General features: G+C 41.3%; 1 protein-coding gene across 1 annotated transcript; it reads left to right on the plus strand.

Moving 5' to 3' along the window:
• Positions 1 to 13898: 13898 nt before the first annotated feature.
• On the plus strand, positions 13899 to 15737 carry LOC311033872 (hemoglobin subunit beta-2-like; the record flags this gene model as incomplete). The annotated part of the gene is made up of 3 exons (XM_084041572.1): positions 13899 to 13987; positions 14097 to 14319; positions 15606 to 15737. 3 exons carry the CDS (start codon positions 13899 to 13901, stop codon positions 15735 to 15737), a joined length of 444 nt encoding a protein of 147 aa, XP_083897698.1.
• Positions 15738 to 22106: the final 6369 nt, after the last annotated feature.

Raw genomic sequence — 22106 nt, forward strand, 5'->3', positions numbered from 1 at the left:
AAGCAGTGATCATCAAGATAATTCAGCATTTTAAATGCCCTTCTTTGTCCCTCTTATTGCCCTGGGAATCCCCTGAAAATTTACTGTCTTGGCGATGGCAGGACATGTGAAGTTTTGAAATGGCACATCTGTATGTCAGTGGTGCTCAAACTTTTTCATGTCAAGGACCCCCCCAAAATGATATGTAAATGGTGCATTTATATTAATGGTAAATGGTGCATTTATATAGCGCCTTTATCCAAGGCGCTTTACCATGATTGTGCATTACATTCATCCATTCACACACACATTCATACACCGATGGCGGAGGAAACCATGCAAGGCACCAACGTGCTCATCGGGAGCAATTAGGGGTTCAGCGTCTTGCTCAAGGACACTTCGACACTAACTCTGAGGGGAGCCCGGGATCGAACGGGTTAACAGTTCTCCAGTCTCTGTAGGGTTGGAGATGGGGACTGATAAGGCAGACAGATCATTGCTACAGAGCGTTTGTTCGGTCACAGGGGTCTCTCCAGCTCTCTAATAAACAGAATATAGTACATTTTCAGGTAGGTGAGCGGGGAGAGGAGAGAGCACTGAAAATGGATTTTCTGTTTAATAAAGAGCTGCAGAGACATGGGAGACTCCTTTTACTGAACAAACACTCTATAGCAATGAGTACTATCAGAATATAGAGCTATTTAACACATATTTTAACCAAAGTAAATCACTTACCCTACCTTTTAAGTAAAAGTATCAATACTGCTATGTAGAGACACGTCCGCCTGGATAACAGGATTTTGTTTCTAATGTAAACATTGATATAGTTAAGGTTCCATTCCATTCCTTCCAAGTGTCTGCATGGTGAAGGAAAAATAGACAACAATCTTAAACCCTAAAGTCATGGTATCCCTATTAGGTTTGCTGGGCTGGAACGGGGAGCTCAGAGACTCATGGAGAATGACAAGCAGCCGTCTGGCGAGCCCTCTCCCCAGAATTATACAGTACAGCAACAAACTGAAATGACTTCAAAGGTGAAAGCATCGTCTTTTGAAAAGGGGGCTTTTGGCACTAAATCACGGAGCTTTCCCCTCTGTGTCATCATTCAAGAGGTCCAGACCATTTGGAGGCAGATTCCATCATATTATAATGGCTGTCATCTCATGGACAAATTGAATCTTTTAACCACGACTGTGGAGAAGTGCGGCGTTAGGACCGGGTGCATTAATTTAGGATTTCGTTTAGGACTTTAGGATTTCCAAGGGCACTGACTGACTGACAGGGGCATTACAAAAATACTATTATACCATGGGTGCGTTCGGATATATAGCACTGAGCGCACTGGCCAATACAAACCAATACATGAATGCGCTCCTGGTACGCATTTCCTAACGCACCCAATATCAGCAGTTGAAATTCAATACTTTTACTTCTACCCGACTAGGAAAATATTGTACTTTTACTCCACTACAATTATATGAAAACTTTAGTTACTAGTTACTTCGTAGATTTTTATTATTATTACAAAACAACACACTAACCACTTCACCCCTTTATATATTTTGGCCATTTGAAAATAGCAGATCTACAAGATCTACAAGCTCACAATGCATTGCGATGCGTCGCATTGTGAGCTTATAGATCTGCAAGTTTCAAAAGATTTTTACACATGTTATACATTTGAAAACTTGTGAAATGGGACATTCTGCACAATGAGTACTTTCTACTTTTGGTACTTTAAGTACATTTTGATACCAACACTTTTGTACTTTTACTCAAGTACATTTTTTATTCCGCACTTCTACTTGTAACAAAGTATTTCTACATTGCAGCATTGATCCTTTTACTTAAGTACAAACATTTGAGTACTTTTTCAACCACCGCAGCGATAGAGGAAGAATGAGAGAAAAAAATGTGGGGTTTAAGCTGATATGGCCTGGGATAGAGTTACATAAGAATGTCAGGTAATACGAGAGAAACTTGATAACTGTAGTATTAGATGCCAGCTCAGCTTTATTCAATACTTGAAGCTGAGTTTCAAAACGGATATTTAGCATCATTTGATGACATTTTTCCCGTCTGCTGAATTGGAGACCGTTACAAACAAGGATGGCATTTAGAGAGGATTCTGTAGAGGGGAAATTTAATCCATCTGCACTATACAAACAACACAGTCATTATAAATGTCCCAATGTTTTCACAAGAGTTTCTTTTGGCCGATATGAACTTTTTCATTGTGTATTTTGGGATTATTCATGAAAAACGTTATCTTAATGGATAATAAACTGAGAATGTATTTTGATCAACATCTTCTGTCAGATGTTAATGGCAGGCCTATATGTAATAATACAAATAAACTAGATAAAGTGCTCCTCGGAGCACAGGTCTCCGCCAGGTCAGATACGTTATTGTGGCCTCCTGGTGGCGCTATAATAGGCCAATGTGAAAAGGGTGCCATTTATTCTTAGGTCGTTCACGGCAATCGGACACTGCATTCATGATTTGAAGCATTTTGTTCCAAAAATGTGTTTTGCTAAATTAGACCTGCTGGTGGCGCTATAACAGGCCAATGTGAAAAGGGTGGCATTTCTTCCTCGGCCTAGTGGGAATGTGCGTGTGAAATTTCACGGAAATCGCACGCTGCGTTCATGGTTTGAGGCAGTTTGTTCAAAACGGACCAATCCTGCAAACTTTGGATGGCAACCTTAACCAATAAGGATGGAATATGGGAAATCGGACAGATCAGGGTTGATCACATGACTATAGAGATACTGTGTACCGATTTGCATGACGTTTGGTTAAAAACTGTAGGAATAATGTGAAAAAATGGGTTTTGCACAAATCGGCCTCCTCGTGGCGCTATAACAGGCCCATGTGAAAGATTTGAGGCAGAGGTTCTGAATTGGCATCCAGGGAGTGTGTGTGCACAGTTTCGCAGCGACGGGGCCAACGGTGCCGGAGATTTGGTGGTAACACACGGACACACGGACGGACGGACACACGGACGGACACACGGACGGAGGGTAAAACATACTCTCTCGCCATGCCTTACGGCCTGGCGGAGACAATAAATGATAAATGACTTTACCACAGTGAGCCTTTGTTTTCCATGTTTTAGAGAGCTGTATTTAAGTCCGAGGTTGTGTTTGCATCAGTAGTACATCTTGCATTACACACAAACCCACATAATGTTGTGCACATGCACCCTGCATGCACAAACAGTGCTTTTACAAGGAGAGATTAAAAAAAATACAGCATGATAAAAACAAGTACAAATCAAAGGATAAAATAAACATGAAATAAAAAATAGCTTCAAATAAAATAAATGAAAAACAAAGATGATAAGGAAACATAAAAAGGCATACAGGGAAACAAGCACGGATAAAAGAGGCAATAAAATAAACACTTTGGTGTTGGTATTCAGGTAGGGCATTCCAAAGCCTATTGGAGCCCGGGTTGCAAAAGCCTGATCGCCATGTAATGAGATGGGTTTCAGGAACAACCGAGACACAACTGATAACTATCAAAACCACCCCAAAACACACTGACATGAGCTGAAAAGTCTCTTCAACAGACTGCAAATGGCTTCACAGACTATTAAACTGCCAACCAAGCTTTTCTAATAACGGCATCTGTGCCGATCATAACGCTGACATGACATGCTGTAATAATGATTATGGCACTCGTCCCTACACAGCCAGTTCTCCTTGTACCAGAGGTTAAATGTTGATATTATGATCAGAGAAGTATGACCACAATCTGTACCATAGGACCCATTTCAGAGAGAAGACAGAAGGGAAATGGAGTTTCAGACGAAGGGCTTAGAGGTCCTCAGTGACAACAATTACAATTTATAATTTATAATTTAGGCATTTAGCAGACGCTCTTAATCCAGAGCAATTTACAGTAAGCAAGGACAACACAAGATAATACATCAAATGCATAGGAATAGTAATCTAATAAAAATAGCAGATCTACATGCTCACAAGGCAACGCAATGTGACACGTTGTGAGCTTGTACATCGGCTATTTTCAAATATATATAATATAAATAGGGCTGAAGTGGTTAACATACGATTTTGTAATAATAATCAAAATCTACAAAGTAACTAGAAACATAACTTTTCTAATAATTGTAGTGGAGTAAAAGTACAATATTTGCCTCTGAGATGTAGTAGAGTAGAAGTAAAAGTATTGAAAATTGGAAATACTCCAAATACCTCCAAATTTGAGTTACTGTACGTACAGTACTTTACCTGTATCATGGACTCTCTTCTCTGGTCCTTAAATCTGTTTGGTTTTACAGAGTTTTGTAATTGGTTTTCTGACTCTGGAGTGCTGTATGGGTTCAGTGTGCTCCCCAGTCCCCAGTAAAGGTTTAGTAGAAGTAGACCCCTATGTACCGTATCTACCATGTCATCTTTGCATAGTGCACAAAGTGTACTGGAGACACGGCAGAAAACAAAAAATAAACCAAAGATGAATGACTTATGACTGAAGGGGAGAATAAAAAACATTTCGTTTCAGTGATTTCCCTGAAGCCTGGGGCAATAAAAAGGGGCTAAGGAGGAATTCTCTCCTTGTCGATGATCTTATGAATATTAAAACCGGGAAAGCATCTGTGTCATTTTAGATTTGAGCCATATTTTATACTTTGGCTATTCAAAAATAACAGATATACAAGCTCAACTAGGAGGACAGGCTGCAATATGTGGACATTGATGACCGGACCCAACCATCCAGCATCCAAGTGTTCCTTGCACAAAGACACCTGGGCTGGGTGGGGCGTGTAATCTGCATGCCCGCCCGGAGGCTCGCCTGACGCGTGATTATGAATCCCACCAACCCGGGATGGAGTTATGAAAATGTTCTACTGTACCATTCATTCTAGGACAGGGGTCTTCAACGTTTTCAGGCCAAGGGCCCCCTCGCTGAGAGAGAGATGAAGCAGGGACCCCCTACTCTATATTGTATAAAAGTGTTTCAGATTCAAGTTTTTTTTTACTTAGTCTGCTCTTTTTTCCCTCTACACCTATAGCCTCTTTGCCAAAAATAGCCGATCTACATGTAGATCTGCTATTTTCGGCTGATGTGTCCCTCAGAAAAGGAATTCTAGGGTTCAAGTGGTTAATGCAAAAAAACTAAATCCTATCACACAAAGATTTGGCGGACCCCCTATAGTAGCTCCGGGGACCCCCTAGGGGTCCCGGACCCCCGTTGAAGACCCCTGTCCTAGGATATCATAACATCATAGAAAGAAAACTGTGGTCCAAAATTCCCCTTTAAGTTTTAGGTTAGGCATAGTCTTACTGAGGTTAGGGTTAAGGTTAGGTTTAGTCATAGTTGGAAAAAACGAGAACTATCAATCACAGCGACTACTGACCAATCACAGCGGGTTTTGCCTAGAACTGCGGTGGGATTCATAATAATGCTCCCCCCGACAGATCCTCTACGGCCAACTCCAGGAAAGATGTCGGTGTCCCGGGGGACATGCTGAAACGCTACGAGGACCACATACAAAACCCTCCTGAAGCGCTGTGCTATCCAACCCTCTGCACTAGAAGACCTGGCTGATGATCGCCACACCTGGCACGCCATCAGTCTCTCACACACACACACACACACACACACACACACACACACACACACACACACACACACACACACACACACACACACACACACACACACACACACACACAAACACACACACACACACACACACACACACACACACACGAAAACATCATCTCTGTCCGACAGCGGAGATAATTAACATTTGGTAGGGGACTTAAAATAGTCTGTTTTCCTGTCGCAGTGTTCTAAAGAGTCTTGGCGGTAAAATTGTTCAGCATTCATTTAACTTATCTTTCTGCATATTATTAACCTTCATTAATATGCACGAATTATAATCCCCTTGTCGTTTTGGATTAAACCCTTAGCCATCCATTCTTTTTTCTGCTTGATGTCTTTGTTGGCGAGATAATGCCTTTTCTCCTTCCTCTTCTCGTTTCGAGAAGTGTTCATTCGTCTTCATAGGCCGCTATCGACCTAAGAGTATGAAGATAATAAATATCTATATGGCTCTATTCTCAACAAAGGCATCTTCTTTGCAGTGTTACAGAGATTAACATCTCCCTATATTATGATACTGTATCTCGTTTTACTAATGCTATTCATAGGGGGACCAGAGTGTCAAATGTACACTTCCCTTCTGCTCTCCTAAGAAATTACTCGGTTGCGTCAAATTAGCAATTGGCCTCTTTCTAAACAAATGTCACCAAACATTCAACTCAAAGACGAGTTCATTACATAGCAGGCTGACTGAGAGAGAGAGTCAGTCATTATTGATATTAATAAGACAGCATATGACTAATAACAATGAAAAGTAGCTGCTGCTTTGCATCTTCACACAAGGAGTCGTCTCTGTGCAAAGGTGCACAGCAGCGAATCAGACGAGGAGAGCGGCAAGAGAAGGAAAGAGAGGAAGAGAGAGAGAAAGAAAGAAATGAGAAATGGTTTATTTTTCCATAAATACAATAGAAAGTCTACACACATCTACTTTAATGGCCAGGCGCTGGATAAACTACAGTTAAACATAAAACATAACAATAAAAAAAAGTATAAGGTCTGCACATTGGTTAGATGGTCTGCTGATCTTCCTGATGAAGATCTGGTGATCGGAAAAAAATGAGCGCAATAACCTTATCATTTATTAATAGCCAACGCTTTATTGCTGGTAGAAATGTTCAAAGACCTCTGGTCTTTGATGAATTCCATGAACCCATAACCCTTCTGGCTACAGCGGTATAACGGGTTCATCAGTATTCATTGGCAGCTCCGATGCACCGAGCATGCAGCGTCTGTCATGCTGGTTTAAATAAAGGATCTAACTAAGAGAATGAACATGTGACTATTAAGTTGATATGTCAAGTTGACAGATCAACTTAATAATCACATGTTTCATTCTCTCAGTTAGATTTGTCAAGATATCACAGAGGTTTTTTGGACACAGATGAGGAGACATACTGGAAGGCAGGATTCTGAGCAGCAGCAGCGCGGTCACTGCGGGTGGTTTTGGCTTTCCCATGCACAAGCAGATCCATCTCCTCCCCTCCATCTCCTCCCCTCCAACTCCTCCCCCTCCAACTTGCAGAATCCATCATTAAACTAGAAAAAGTGCTCCTCGGAGCACAGGTCTCCGCCAGGTCAGGTAGGCTATTGTGGCTTCCTGGTGGCGCTATAATAGGCCAACGTGAAAAGGGTGCCATTTCTTCTTAGGCCTTGCACGACAATCGGACACTGACTGCATTCATGATTTGAGAAATGTTGTTAAAAACATGTGTTTCGCTAAATTAGACCTGTTGGTGGCGCTATAACAGGCCAATGTTAAAAGGTTGGCATTTGTTCCTCAACATAGTGTGAATGTGCGAGCACAGTTTGAGCGCAATTGGACGGTGCGTTCATGATTTGCAGAATTTTGTTCAAAACAAGCCAATAATGCAAATTTTAGATGTCAATCTTAGCCAATCAGTATGGAATATGAAAAATCAAACACATCCGTCGTGATCACATGACTATAGAGATCATGTGTACCGATTTGCGTGAAATTTGGATAAAATTGGAAGGAGTAGTATAAAAAAAATGTGTTTTACACAAGTCGGCCTCCTGGTGGCGCTATAAAAGGCAGATGTGAAAAAGGCAGGTCAAAGGTTTTTCCTTGACCTATAGGGAGTGTGCATACAAAGTTTTACACTGATCGGTGCACTTATAGGTAAAAACACGAATCGGCCTGTTATAGCGCCACCATGAGGCTGATTTGAATTTTTTCAAATGTTAGTTCTTCCTTGGCCTAATGGAAATGAGAGTGCAAAATTTCAAGGAAATTGCATGCTGTGTTCATGATTTGAGGCATTTTGTTCAAAACGGTGCACTCCTGCAAACTTTGGAAGGCATTTTTAGCCAATCAGGATGGAATATGAGAAATCTGAAAGACCCGTTTCGTTTAATGACTATAGAGATACTGTGTACCGATTTGTGGGATTTTTGGACAAAATCTGTAGGAGTACTGTCAAAAAATGTGTTTTGCACAAATCGGCCTCCTGGTGGCGCTATAACAGGCCCCTGTGAGAAATTTGGGGCAGAGGTTCTGCTCTGGTATCCAGGGACTGTGTGTGCACAGTTTGGCTGCGAGCAAGCCAACAGTGCCGGAGATTAGCTGTACACAGACAGATCGAATGACGGACACACGGACACACGGACGGACGGACGGACGGACGGACGGACAGGGGGTAAAACATACTCTCTCGCCATGCCTTTCGGCCTGGCGGAGACAATAACAATGCACCACTGCTGCACCAGATGCAGGTGCATATACGTTAAGCTCTTAAAGGGAAAGGGAAATGATTGGTCTAATTTACAGTGGTGGAAAAAGTACTCATATTTTTTACTTAAGTGAAAGTGTCAATACTGCAATGTAGAAATACTCTGTTACAAGTAAAAGTACAAAAGTATTGGTATCAAAATGTTCTAAAAGTAGAAAGTACTTTCTGCAAATTATGCAGAATGTCCCATTTCACAAGTTTTCCGGGAATTAAAAATATGTTGTATACAATAGAGAGTGGCGCGCATGTGCGGCTGTGTGTGTGTGTGTGTTTGTGGGTCTGCGTGGTTCATACGGGTCCTCATGCTCTCTCTCTCAACACAAACTGACGGTCACTCGCCCACTGCTCTCTCCGTTTTCTTTCTCAATACAAACTGATGGTCTATCGACCATGCTCTCTCCGTCAAGACAACGTTTCGCTTTCGTTTTCGCCTCCGCGCACCGCTGTTGCAATGGCTGGCTAGACGGAAGGGTCGCACAGCGACCCGCACCTCTAGTTTTTATACAACTAGATTCTGCCAAGTCTCGGAAAAGACGCGCTGTGATTGGTCAGTAGTCAGGAAGCGTGCCCCCTCTAATATGGCGGCCGCGATACAGGGGGTGCAATACGTTAGTCCGACAGCGCATTCCTCCGACAGCGCAGTGCTCCGACATTAAACAGTAAACCCGAACCAAACCCGCACCCTAACCCTAACCGCACGCGGATGCCACATAGTCGGAGAAAAGGTCTGTCGGATTAACGCATGCCTCCCGATACAGGCGCCCCAGAGTCGGAGGAGGCGTCTACCTTTATATGTCATGGTTTAGGCATGGGATAGGCATAAATAGGGCCACTCCCTGGGTGAAACACCCTGAAAAGAGAGAGTCCCGTTTGGCTTTAGTGTCGTCTATGCTCTTGATAATAGGCAGGACATGGGACCCGTTTTGAAATTCACCAACATAAAACAGATTTTGTAACGCCCCCGGGTCTCTGCAGTCTGTTTATTTTCACTTTAAGTGTTTACGTTTACCCCCACTGAACTGAAATGTAAAGGCCAATTGCCGGCCATAACCCTGCAAACACAAATTGCCCTTTCAAGAAGAAAATAATAGCTACAGTAAGGTTATGCTTTGGTGCTCTGTGAGTGTGTCTGGTGTTGTGTATTATCCAGAGGAAGTTAAATCATGTAAATTAGATTTGACAGCTCTTTTCACATTATCTCTGGCTCTGCATTATGACCCACAGTGTGTACATGGTGTCTGAATTGGTCTGGCATAGATTGCTACTATACTGTTGCATTATTTATTCACATATTTATTATCTGAATTTGCATTTTGAAATGTAAGGATGTGTAGCTCATCGTTTCCAAACGCCATTGGCCTCTGATGTTTTGTCATGCATATTGCTATAGTGTCCTTTATATCTTACATGCTTAAAGGACCACAAAAGACCCTTCCTCCTAGTATTTCCAGTAAACCCGTGGAGCTGAATGCATAACAGAGCAGCGATGTCTTCTCTGTTAACGTGGTCGGTGACGTTATGTTAGGGGTTCAACAGACCTTCTAAAGCAGGGGTCTTCAACAGGGTGTCCGGGACCCCTAGGGGGTCCTTACTACAGGGGGTCCACCAAATCTCTGTGGGATATGATTTTTTTTTTTTTACCTTAACCACTCGAACCCTAGCATCCCTTTTCTGAGGAGAACTTAAGCCAAAAATAGCCGATCTACAAGCTCACACGAGGCGTTGTGAGCTTGTAGATCGGCTATTTTTGGCAAAGAAGTATAGGTGTAGAGGGAAAAAAGTAAACAAAAAAGGAGGGGGTCCCTGCTAAAGTACAGTATATGACTGTAACTTATTTTTCTTTGTACATTTCGAGTATAGCCACGTTTGTGCCCTGTGAATATCAACTTCTATCTGTCATACTGTCAGGACCATCAAGCGCACAGCCATGCATTCTGGAGTGGATGTAAAGCATGGTCGTCTTCGTCTCTAAGAGCTATTGCTCTGTTCATATATCTTCTTTGCTTCTATTTCCCTTCTTTCTTTGAACAGCCGTCTCATTCATGACTGACAGGTGGTGCAGAGAAATAGGTGTGTTTTTCCAGGCAGGTCACCATTAAGCATAAGGGTTTTACGTGCATGTTCAAGGCTTTTCTTGTCACACACACTTGCTGTACAATACAGCAGCATTAATAGGGAGTGAAGTTTATACTTCGAGGTTCTCGAGTGTGTGCAACAAAAAATAATAAAATAAAAATTAGATAATACAAGATATTTTCTAATAGGCAGGGAACATGACATTGAGCTAAGAGCACACATCTCTCCTGACCATTAGTCGGTTTTAGCTCCATGGTCGTTTCGTGTTTTAACCCATTAACACCTGAGGCCGATTCTAAAAATGTCTTCTGAATCCTAACAGTTTTGGGAAAAACGTATATTGCTATAATTCAGTGGCGCTCAAAACGTTTTCATGTCAAGAACCCCCAACATGATATGTTTTTGGCCACGGACCCCCCCATCTCAAAATATTTATATTTCAAGGGACCCCCAGAAGCAAATATTTGTCTTAATTTATTTTCACTTTAAACAATATATATTCAAAGATTTGCACACATTTTCAAGGTTTTTCAAAAATATCAGATTTACAAGCTCATAAAGCGGCACAAAGTGGCGCTTTATGAGCTTGTAGATCTGATATTTTTGAATAGCCAAAGTATAAAATAATGGTTAGTCTACTGTCCTATAAATAAAGGCATAAAAGCCAAAAAAATACATCTTAGTTTAAAAAAATAAAAATAATAATGGTTAAAGTTGTTTACACAGATCCTCTCCCAGTTTTAATGGGTTAATGACTGGTGGTTGTGGTGGTCTCTTCTCAGGGGGTCCTCCTCTCTCTACCCCTGCCTCTCTCAGCTCTCCATCTTCCACTGGGTTTTTCTATTTATCCTTGATGTGGAGCTCTACGTCTACACGCTGTCAGAAGTATGTTTTATGGTGGTAAATTATAGAGCATGCCATCATGCAGGAGTTTCATGTACTGTATAATTCATCTTTCTGTCCACTCAGCTGGCCGTGTTGTTTTAGTCCACTGAGTATCACTCTCATATTTCTTAGTAGTCTACAGTACCTTCAACCTTATTTCGCCACAAAACCATTTGTTTAGACATTGTTGTGGGGGGGGGGGGGGGAATTCCAAGTGCTTGTCAGGGTGGGGGTCCCCAGTTAAAATATGATTTTTATGGGGGGTCCCCAGTTCACAAATATGATTATTTTGGGGGGTCAGCAGTTCAAATATTATTATTTTGTGGGGTCGCGTCCTGAAAAAGTTGCGAACCACTGGAATAATGAACATATAGTACAAGCCAGGCAGGACATGGAGAGAGAGGCTGATGCAGACAGAGTGAAAGAGGTGTGTAGGTGTTTGATGGAAGTCCACCAGACAGGAGCTCTACAGAGACTTCCAGGTGTGGGAACGTACATGCTGCTGCTGGAATGCATAAACACTTTCTCTGTCTGTTTACTGTCAGAGAAGAGAAGAGAAGGGAAGTCAGAAGTGTGTTAAAAGAGAAGAAAGGCAGTGCAAACAAACTGACGTTTGCGGGCAGGGATCGAAGAGAAACCTGTTTTGTATTCAAGTGCCTCCTAGAGATCCTACCCTTTCAATTACTTTAGTGTCTCGTGACTCTTGATATTTACTCATAGCCAGAGTATTTCCAATTTTCAGTACTTTTACTTCTACTCCACTACATCTCAGAGGCAAATATTGTACTTTTACTCCACTACAATTATTTGAAAACTTTAGTTACTAGTTACTTTGCAGATATAAATTATTATATTATAAAACATACATTAACCACTTTAGCCCTATACCTAGGCTATTTTAAAATAGCTTGTCCAGCTGGTATTAAATTCTATTTAACACCAGCTGGACAAGCAAATGCACCTGTTGTAATGGAGAACTCTGTGCACTAATTTAACCTGTAACAAATCCACCCACGCATGCACACGCACGCACGCACGCACGCACGCACGCACGCACGCACGCACGCACGCACGCACGCACGCACACACACACACACACACACACACACACACACACACACACACACACACACACACACACACACACACACACACACACACACACACAGTACATTTAACTAGTCACACTGACACATCTTAGACATTTTAACTAAAGTATTCCTGTTTGTGAAATGGTTGTGTATTACCACATCTCTCATTTCAACAGAAAGCCCTTACTAGTGAGACACTAGTAGTGTAGTGTAGATGTGTGTGTGGTGACAATGAGGAAATGTATACAAATGAAGGCACGATCAAACTACAGACAAACAAAGAAATAAACACAAAGACATACAGACAAACACTTGATAGATGTACTGTAGTTCAATTTGGAATAAGGTGTACAGTACTTGTACTTACATGGAGGGGTCATTGCCATACGCTTGTTGCACTCCAACGAGCACCAACTAATGAGGAGTCTCTTTGTGCTAAATGTATAGCACAGTATAATTGAATTGTAATTACGCTTAGTACTTGAATGTGTTATTTTGTTTAACAGCATTGTACTGTACACAACTTTATGGCTGCCAAAATATTAATTACATGTTTATATTTATTTTATTACTAGACTATATTTTGCTACTGTATTTGTATTTATTTGATGTATGAATATGTATGTATGTATGATATAATATATTTTCATATTATGATGAAAACATTATTTGATTATATATAAATATATATTGCAACTAGACGTGCAGCTTCTACAGTGCATATCATGCACTAGTAGTGTGATCATTAACTAATAGCTTTAAATTACTTATAAGTGACCATTTATATGATTTGTAGGCAATCTCTCTCCTTTCCTCTCTTTTCTTAATATTGACCTACAATTTGGGTTAATTTTAGGCAGGGTGTGGGACATATGCTGCTGCAGATAACACACTATATGAATAGTGTATGTTTCTATATATAGTAATACAGTGTGGAAACACAATGCAACTGCTGTGCAAAAAAAGGGCCAATCTGAAAACATTTACTGCCACATAATTACATTTCCTATATTGGATATAGGGTTTAAAAAAAAACGAAACATCTGCTTTTTAGTTTTGACTAATAGGCCTGCAGAAAGCTACTACAGTGCAATAAGCTATTGCAGGAGGCCACCGTTTTGCTCCAATGACACATTAAATCATTGTATAAATGAATTACCAGTCATGTCAAATCATTAAAGATTGAATTAGGATATAAAAACAGGCTTAACTCTGAGTCCAAGTAAGCCGATGTACAGTATGCCGACAAATTATTGGAAACTTATCTGTCCTGTCAATTATCAGAAGATAAACCGTCCACAGTGTACTTAGAGTGATGGATAGACCAACATAAAAATACTAAAATCTACTCCAACCTATCACAACCTGTCTTCTCGTTCTCGGTAGAGGACATTTCAGGTATATATAGAGCAGAAGGGCTCTAGTAACTGAACAGTTAGACTGCATTTCTTCTGAGACTGAAGGAAATCACCAAGAAGCAACCATGGTTGACTGGACAGATGAAGAACGTACTTTAATTCAATACATCTCCAATCTGAAATATGAAGAAGTCGGACCCGAGGCTCTGAGCAGGTATGGAGTTCCTCTCTAAAAAGTCAGATCTTAATCAGATGACATGTTTAACATTTTGTCTGATCATTCCCTTCACTAAAATGTCAACGTAATTATTATGCTTCCCCAGGTGTCTGATCGTGTACCCCTGGTGCCTGCGGTACTTTGGTGCCTTTGGTAACTTGTACAGCGCACAGGACATCATACTTAACCCAATGATCGCAGCCCACGGTACCAAGATTGTGCACGGCCTGGACAGAGCTATGCAGAACATGGACAACATCAAGGACACGTATAAGGAGTTGAGTACTCTGCACTCCGAGAAGCTGCACGTCGACCCCGACAACTTCAGGGTAAGTTTTATTATGAGAACTAATACGAGGAACTTTATTAATGTAGCACCTTTCTTCAAAACTAAGATACTGCAGTGTTTTAAAAACACATAGAAGCAATGATGAAAAATAACATAGGAATAATACCAATAGTACTATATTCTAGTCTAATAACTTTTCCTCAAACACACCATTCATCAAAACAAAGATACACAGCAAGCAACACACCGATAAAAGACAGAAGCAATTAAGTTGAACAATAACAAATAAAATAGAACAAATGATAAAAGAAATTGCCAAACAGGGCATGCATTTATTGAAACTCAATACCTTAGAGTAGAGTTTTCAGTATTTTCTTAACCCATTCAGACCTGTTTAACCTATACGTCTCTATAGGCCTAGTTTTCAATCCGGGACAGCATCTGTGTCATTTTTGATGTTGCTCTATATAAATATCAACATTATTGTCTCCGCCAGGCCGAAAGGCATGGCGAGAGAGTATGTTTTGGCCCCTGTCCGTCCGTCCTTCCGTGTGTCCGTCCGTCCTTCTGTCTGCGAGCAGCTAATCTCCGCCACCGTTTGCCCGGTCGCTGTGAAACTGTGCACACTACTGATGCGCTGGTTGACCCGTAACCCGCGGGACCCGCGGGTCAACCCGTGGCGCGGGTGGGTCAAGTCAGAATTTCTGAGAATTTTATGCGGGCTGCGGGTGAGCGGGTCAGCCGCTCTCACACGCAAAAAAATAAATAAAATCACATGCTCTTGTTTTGTCTTTATTCCTAATAAGAATAAGAATAATAACAATAAAACAGTTTGAATACACTTGGGGATTATTTTCTAACCATGATTTTACAGAAAAAAAAAAAAATCGCGGGTCGCGGGGCGGGTTAATCCATAGATTTATATATGGGTTCGCGGGGCGGGTTGAGGCGGGTTGCGGTCCGTCGCGGGGCGGGGCGGGTCATGAAAAAACCCGACCCGCGCATCACTAGTGCACACACACTCCCTGGATGCCACAGCAGAACCTCTGCCCCACATTTTTCAGATCAGCCTGTCATAGCGCCACCATGAGGCCGACTTTTGCAAAACACATTTTTGGATATTACTCCTACAGATTTGGTCCAAACAAAATGCGAATCGGCACACATTATCTCTATAGTCATGTGATCAACACGGATCTGGAAGTTTTTCAGAAAACTGTTGGGATTTAGAAGGTGTTTTTAGAATTGGCCTCAGGTCTAAAAAGTGTATTTAACAAATTCACCTCCAGCCCAGGTTTCTAACAGTGTTAATTCTCTGCCCCACAGCTGTTTTCTGACTGTCTCTCCATCGTCATTGCCAGCAAGCTGGGCGTCCAAACCTTCACTCCTGAAATGCAGGCAGCCTGGCAGAAATTCTTGTTCGTGGTGTGCTCCGCTCTGGGCCAGCAGTACCACTAAAGGTCCATGAGCCTCCAGGCCTACATAACGATTTGAAATTACGCAAATAAAAATTGCTGTATAATACTGAAATAACTTCTCAAAGGTCATCACTTCATTTGTTATCTAGAGTGGTGGAAAAAGTACTCACATTTTTTACGTTTTACGTTTTACTTAAGTTAAAGCATCAATACTGCAATATAGAAATCCGGAATTCAAAATGTACTTGAATAAAAGTACAAAAATATTGGCATTAAAAGGTACTTAAAGTACCAAAAGTAAAAGCAATCATAATGCAGAAGGTACCATTTCACAAGTTTTCAAATGTATACAAATCATTTGAAAATAGCAGATCTACATGCTCACAATGCATAGTGAGCTTGTAGATCAGCTATTTTCAAATGGCCGAAATGTATATAGGGCTGAAGTGGGTAATGTATGTTCTGTAATAATAATCCAAATCTACAACGTAACTAGTCTCAAGTTTTCAAATAATGAATTAGTAAAAGTACAATATTTGTCTCTGAGTGGAGTAGAAGTAAAAGTACTGAAGAAATAAAACATAGAAGACAACGGGAAGCAGGATTGAAAGTGTGAGAGACTACATTTAAAGTGAAGCTTTATAGACTATTTTGACAATACATTTTTCTGTCTCACCAGAACATAGAATTAGTTAAAAAGATGTTTTAATTTGGAGCTCAAATCCAGAGTAGAACAGGAAAGCTGCACAGATGCAGCTTCAAACGAGCAGCAGTGCAAAGCACGTCATTTAATGGTTCAACGGTTCAATGTTTTATGTGTCAATAAAGCCCTTGAACCTTGAATGCACAGCCATGCATCATGCATGGAGCCTAGTATAGAGGTCACGTTTAGTAGGTACTGAAGGTGTACAGCGCCACCACCTGGTTAACCAACAGACTGAAAAGGGAGAGGGTGCGGCTCAGACAGCAATGAGTGGTCAAATTGGGCTAAATTAATTAGTTTAACAAGAGAGATAAAAGTGGGGAGAACGTGAGTTTGGAGGATTCCCCTTGGCTCCCTTTACAGCAACCTCTCTTCCAACACATTCCTCTCTCTCTCTCTCTCTCTCTCTCTCTCTCTCTCTCTCTCTCTCTCTCTCTCTCTCTCTCTCTCTCTCTCTCTCTCTCTCTCTCTCTCTCTCTCTCTCTCTCTCTCTCTCTCTCTCTCTCTCTCTCTCTCTCTCTCTCTCTCTCTCTCTCTCTCTCTCTCAGGTGGTGCAGCTCAACCTAGCATAGAGATTAATTGATAAGGTCAAACTTAAAGCTACACTCAGGGCTCAAGACTAAGGGAATCCCGACGTCCCGGGGACGTAATAATATGTACTTGGGACGAACATGTATCTCCCCTGGGACGAAGACGGGACGAAGAGGAATTTTCCTCCTCAGGTATAACTTTAGTTGCAGAAAGAAATAGAGAACGAACAGACATTCTGTCAAACCGAACTTAAGAACTTAATGCAATTGCGGCTAAAACCAGACGCAATACAAACCTGTTATTCTATTGTTGTTATTCAGTGTGTGAGCTATGCCAGAGGGCAGATCGTTTATGTATTTTGTATACCAACCTTCTTTCTTTCTTTCATATTCCAACGTCCTGTCAAGTCATTTTGATCGTAGTTAATCTATAGCTTGATTTATAGATGGAAAAATAAGTTGTTAATTGGTTATGCTTGTCAGTCGCGGTAAGCCCACGTCCTAAACTAGAAGCAAAGCAATTACACCCAGCATGAGCAGACACCAAAACTGTGAGAGCCCCAATTAACGCTTGGCGCTAACATCAACACAAAGGATGCCAACAACCTGAACAAGCTGGTGAGGAAGGCCAGCTTTGTTGGGAGTTATTTCAGACTCAAGGTCCTTAAATTCTCTTTCTACTGCACCGCCACCAAAGTGTGGAAAGCCCTGACACCACCCCTTAAAAACCTTCCTTCAAAACAGCCCTGAAAATCCATCTTTCGGGAGGCCAAAGGGGAGGTAAATTCACTTCCCCCATAGAAAGGTGATGGCATTCACTGGCTACAACCCCCCCCCCCCCCCCATTTTTTTATACCCTTTTCTACTCTGTACAATATAGTGTTTTATATTTGTTATTAGTATTAGTATTTTGGTGTTATTTATATGCTGTGTTGATGAATTAAATACATAGGGCCACAATGGAAACAACAAGGATTTTGTGTAATCCTTTTAGCTCAAATGTCTGTCGGCACATTTCAAAGCTACTTGGACAGCAGTGATGGAAGAAGTACTCACATGTTTTACTTAAGTAAAAGTATCAATACCCTATTGTAGAAATAGTCCGTTACAAGTACAAGTTCGGTATTCAAAATTTGCTTGTGTAAAAGTACAAAAGTATTGGCATCAAAATGTACCAAAAGTAAAGTTTTCAAATGTACAGTATACACATCTACATGTATAAACATCTACAAGCTCACATCTGAGCTTGTAAATCAGCTATTTTCAAATTGCCAAAGTATAGGTTTGAAGTGGTCTTGTAATAATAATAAAAATCTACAAAGTAACTATGTTTTCAAATAATTATAGTGGGGTAAAAGTATACTATTTGCCTTAGAGATGAAGTGGAGTAGAAGTAAAGTGATTGAAATTTGAAAGTAAAGTGAAAATACCTCAAAACTGTACTTAAGTAGGCTACAGTACTTGAGAGTAAATGTACTTAGTTACTTTCCACCACTGTTGGACAGTAGTTTGTGCCAGTAGCCATCAGGCTCCACAACCAAGCTTACGTGACACCCATACAGAGAGCGTAACGGTGCGGTTACACATCAATTGCACGATCAATGCTAAATCCATGACAGACTACTGTATGCATGTAAATATACTGAATAATATGGATAACAAAGTTTGAAACTAGCACTTGTAGAGCGTGACATTATTCAAGATTGAGCAACTACATGGCCTATTTATTGACCAAACTGTATTAGATCCTTAAAAGACAAGCAGCCAGAAACACACAAACGAGTGCGGCGGGGTGTTTCTCCTGCTCGCCTGTCAGCTCTCCTGTGTGGGACGCCTGATTGCGGACCTCCCGCTAGGTGAGATGTCAGACGGCTGAGTAAACAGTGGAGTGGTTTGTTGACTCAAAGACCGACGCCAGGGGGCTTGTTTGGTTTTCCGGGCAAAATACAACAGACAGGGCAATTTGCACACAGGACTCCTCCAGCATTCAATTTGGCAGTTTTGTAATTTCGCCCTGAGAGCGTGTCATTTAGATGACATTTCTACACTCTCAGTTACAAAATCAACAAATTAACACGGAGGGTTTTTACAGTACATTACAAACATACAACTCCACGATGAATATGAAGACAATGTAATTACATAGAGGACATGCACAGGGGATGAAAATATGTCAGGAAAGATATAGTTTGTCAGCACAAAACAATGGTTTTGTTTATTCATACTATAGGCGCCTCATGTTTGTATTTTCTTGAATGCAGACCTATTAATATTTCACCATTAATAGTGGAGTTGTGATCCCTGGAAGGAGTGCTGACAGGCGAGCAGGAGAGACATAGTGACAAGGTGTGCGTCTTTGCCAGCTTGTCTGTAAAGGATCTATACATTTTAGTCAAGAAATAGGCAATGTATTAACAGTTGACTACAACTGCTAGTTCAGTCAGACAACTCTTAGATTGAATTTAGAATATATTTTTATTGATCATAATTGAGCATACAGTACATCATATATACACTGTATATATGAAGCATAGTTTGGCGTCAGGGCTCTATATCTATTCATTCCCTGTAAGCATGAACATTTTAATTAATGTTACATGCCAAATAGAATGTACAGGGAATGAATCAAGACCCCCAAGGGGAATCTAGAAACAGAGCCTACAGGTGGATGCCGGGTGAGGCGGTGGGATTGCAAACTTGATGGTCAGCAGCAGACAGCGAGGCAAGGCAACAGACAGCAGAGGAGACAGCAGAGAGGCAGCAACAGCAGCACAGCCAGAGAGAGAAGCCAGAATGACAGGTAGGCAGAGAAGATTAAATAGCCGCCCAGATCAGGAGAAGAGAGCAATGTGACTGGTCACCTGATCAAGTTGGCATGCTGCCTTGAGTTGACTGCCTGAACTAGCAACAAGGCTGCGCATCATTTTTAAAACGTTATTAATATTGTGTACCGTTTCCATAGAGTAGTCTACTTCTGTCCATCTCAAGTGGTATCGAGTGTCACTCTCATTTGAATAGAGCCCAAATGAACTCATCTATTACAAGCATAACTAGAAAAAGTGCTCATCGGAGCACAAGTCTCCGCCTGGTCAGGTAGGTTATTCTGGCCTCCTGGTGGCGCTATAATAGGCCAATGTGAAAAGGGTGGCATTTCTTCTTAGGCCTTGCACGCCAATCGGACACTGCATTCATGATTTGAGGCATTTTGTTCCAAAAATGTGGTTTGCTAAATAAGACCTGCTGGTGGCGCTATAACAGGCCAATGTGAAAAGGGTGGCAATTCTTCCTCGGCCTAGTGGGAATATGTGCGTGCAATATTTCACGGAAATAGCACACTGTGTTCATGATTTGAGGAATTTTGTTCTAAACGGACCTATCTTGCAAACTTTGGAAGCCAATGTTAGCCAAGTAGGATGGAATATGAAATATCGGACACATCCATCTTGATCACATGACTATAGAGATACTATGTACCGATTTGCGTGATTTTTGGACAGAATCTGAAGGAGTAAGAGCAAACAATGTGTTTTACAAAACTCAGCCTCCTGGTGGTGCTCAAAAAGGCATATGTGAAAAATGCAGGGCAAAGGTTTTTTCCTTGGCCTCTAGGGAGTGTGCGTGCAGTTTCACGCTGATTTGAAAGTTTTCAAGTGGCATTTCTTCCTGGGCCAAGAGGGAATCTACGTGGAAAATTTCACGGAAATTGCATGCTGCGTTCATGATTTGAGGCATTTTGTTCCAAACGGACCAATCCTGCAAACTTTGGAAGCCAACCTTAGCCAATGAGGATGGAATATGGGAATCGGACATATCCGGGTTGATCACATGGCTATAGAGATACTGTGTACCGATTTGCATGACGTTTGGATAAAAGCTGTAGGAGTAATGGAAAAAAATGGGTTTTGCACAAATCGGCCTCCTGGTGGCGATATAACAAGCCCATGTGAAAAATGTGGGACAGAGGTTCTGAATTGGCATTGAGGGAGTGTGTGTGCACAGTTTCGCAGCGACCAGGCCAACAGTGCCGGATATTAGCTGGTAACACACGGACAGGACACATACTCTCTCGCCATGCCTTTAGGCCTGGCGGAGACAAAAAACAAAACGCATCGCTCAGTGCATGATGTGTAAACACACCATTACGGGCCTGTCACACAGGATGCAGATAGGTGCCATTGCAAATTGCCATCAATGAAGAGTGAGTGACTATTAGGATGCATACGATAACCTTCACATGCACACACATGCACATGCACACACACACACACACACACACACACACACACACACACACACACACACACACACACACACACACACACACACACACACACACACACACACACACACACACACACACACACACACACACACACACACACACACACACACACACACATAATGAATCAAACCACAGACATAATGCTTTGGTGGTAAAATAGACGATGTTGTTTGTCCCAGTTTGACAATGTAAGTGTTTTCTCATTGCCTGGTGGTATACTATAGACGATCAATAGAGACAGACTGAGATCTGGAGGCACAGCTTTTGATTTCAGTGGCAAAAGAAACAAAGCCTTGCAGAAATAGGTGTAAACCTATGAATGTTTCATGAGCACAAGCTCCGGTCGATTCCAATCACCTCCTATGAATTATAAATATACAGGCATGTATTACCTAAATGTTGTTTGCAGAGAGAGTAGATACCTTTATTTTATTATAGCTTTAGCCTTTTTATATTGCGAAAGGTGCTTTACTTATGACTTTATTGCTGATTCTGTTTTAGTGATGTAATATAATGTACTATAACGATAAAAGTGTTTTTCACAACAGATTGTACTGTATGTGTGGGCAGATTTGATTAATTATGACCCAACCACTGTACCAGTGCAAAGCCCAATTGCAACTCAAGGAATTATTATTATTCTAAGCATAAATAAATCACATTTTCGAGGGCCTGAAGGTATTCAAAAAGTTGCAAAACATCAGAATTGTAAAAGATTACATGGGTCTTGGAAATAGGTGTTGCAAAATAACTCAATAGAACGCTCTACAACATTTCAAGTTTCATATATAGGCCTATATACCATGCCAACACTTTAAAAAAGCTGCTTGGCACCAAACCCAACAGGTAGTCAGCCATTTTGAATTCATTGTGACATTTCAGCAGTCATATTTT

The sequence above is a fragment of the Gymnoscopelus microlampas genome (genome assembly GCF_963454915.1).
Source record: "Gymnoscopelus microlampas genome assembly, chromosome: 18".
In the NCBI taxonomy this organism is placed as follows: domain Eukaryota; kingdom Metazoa; phylum Chordata; class Actinopteri; order Myctophiformes; family Myctophidae; genus Gymnoscopelus; species Gymnoscopelus microlampas.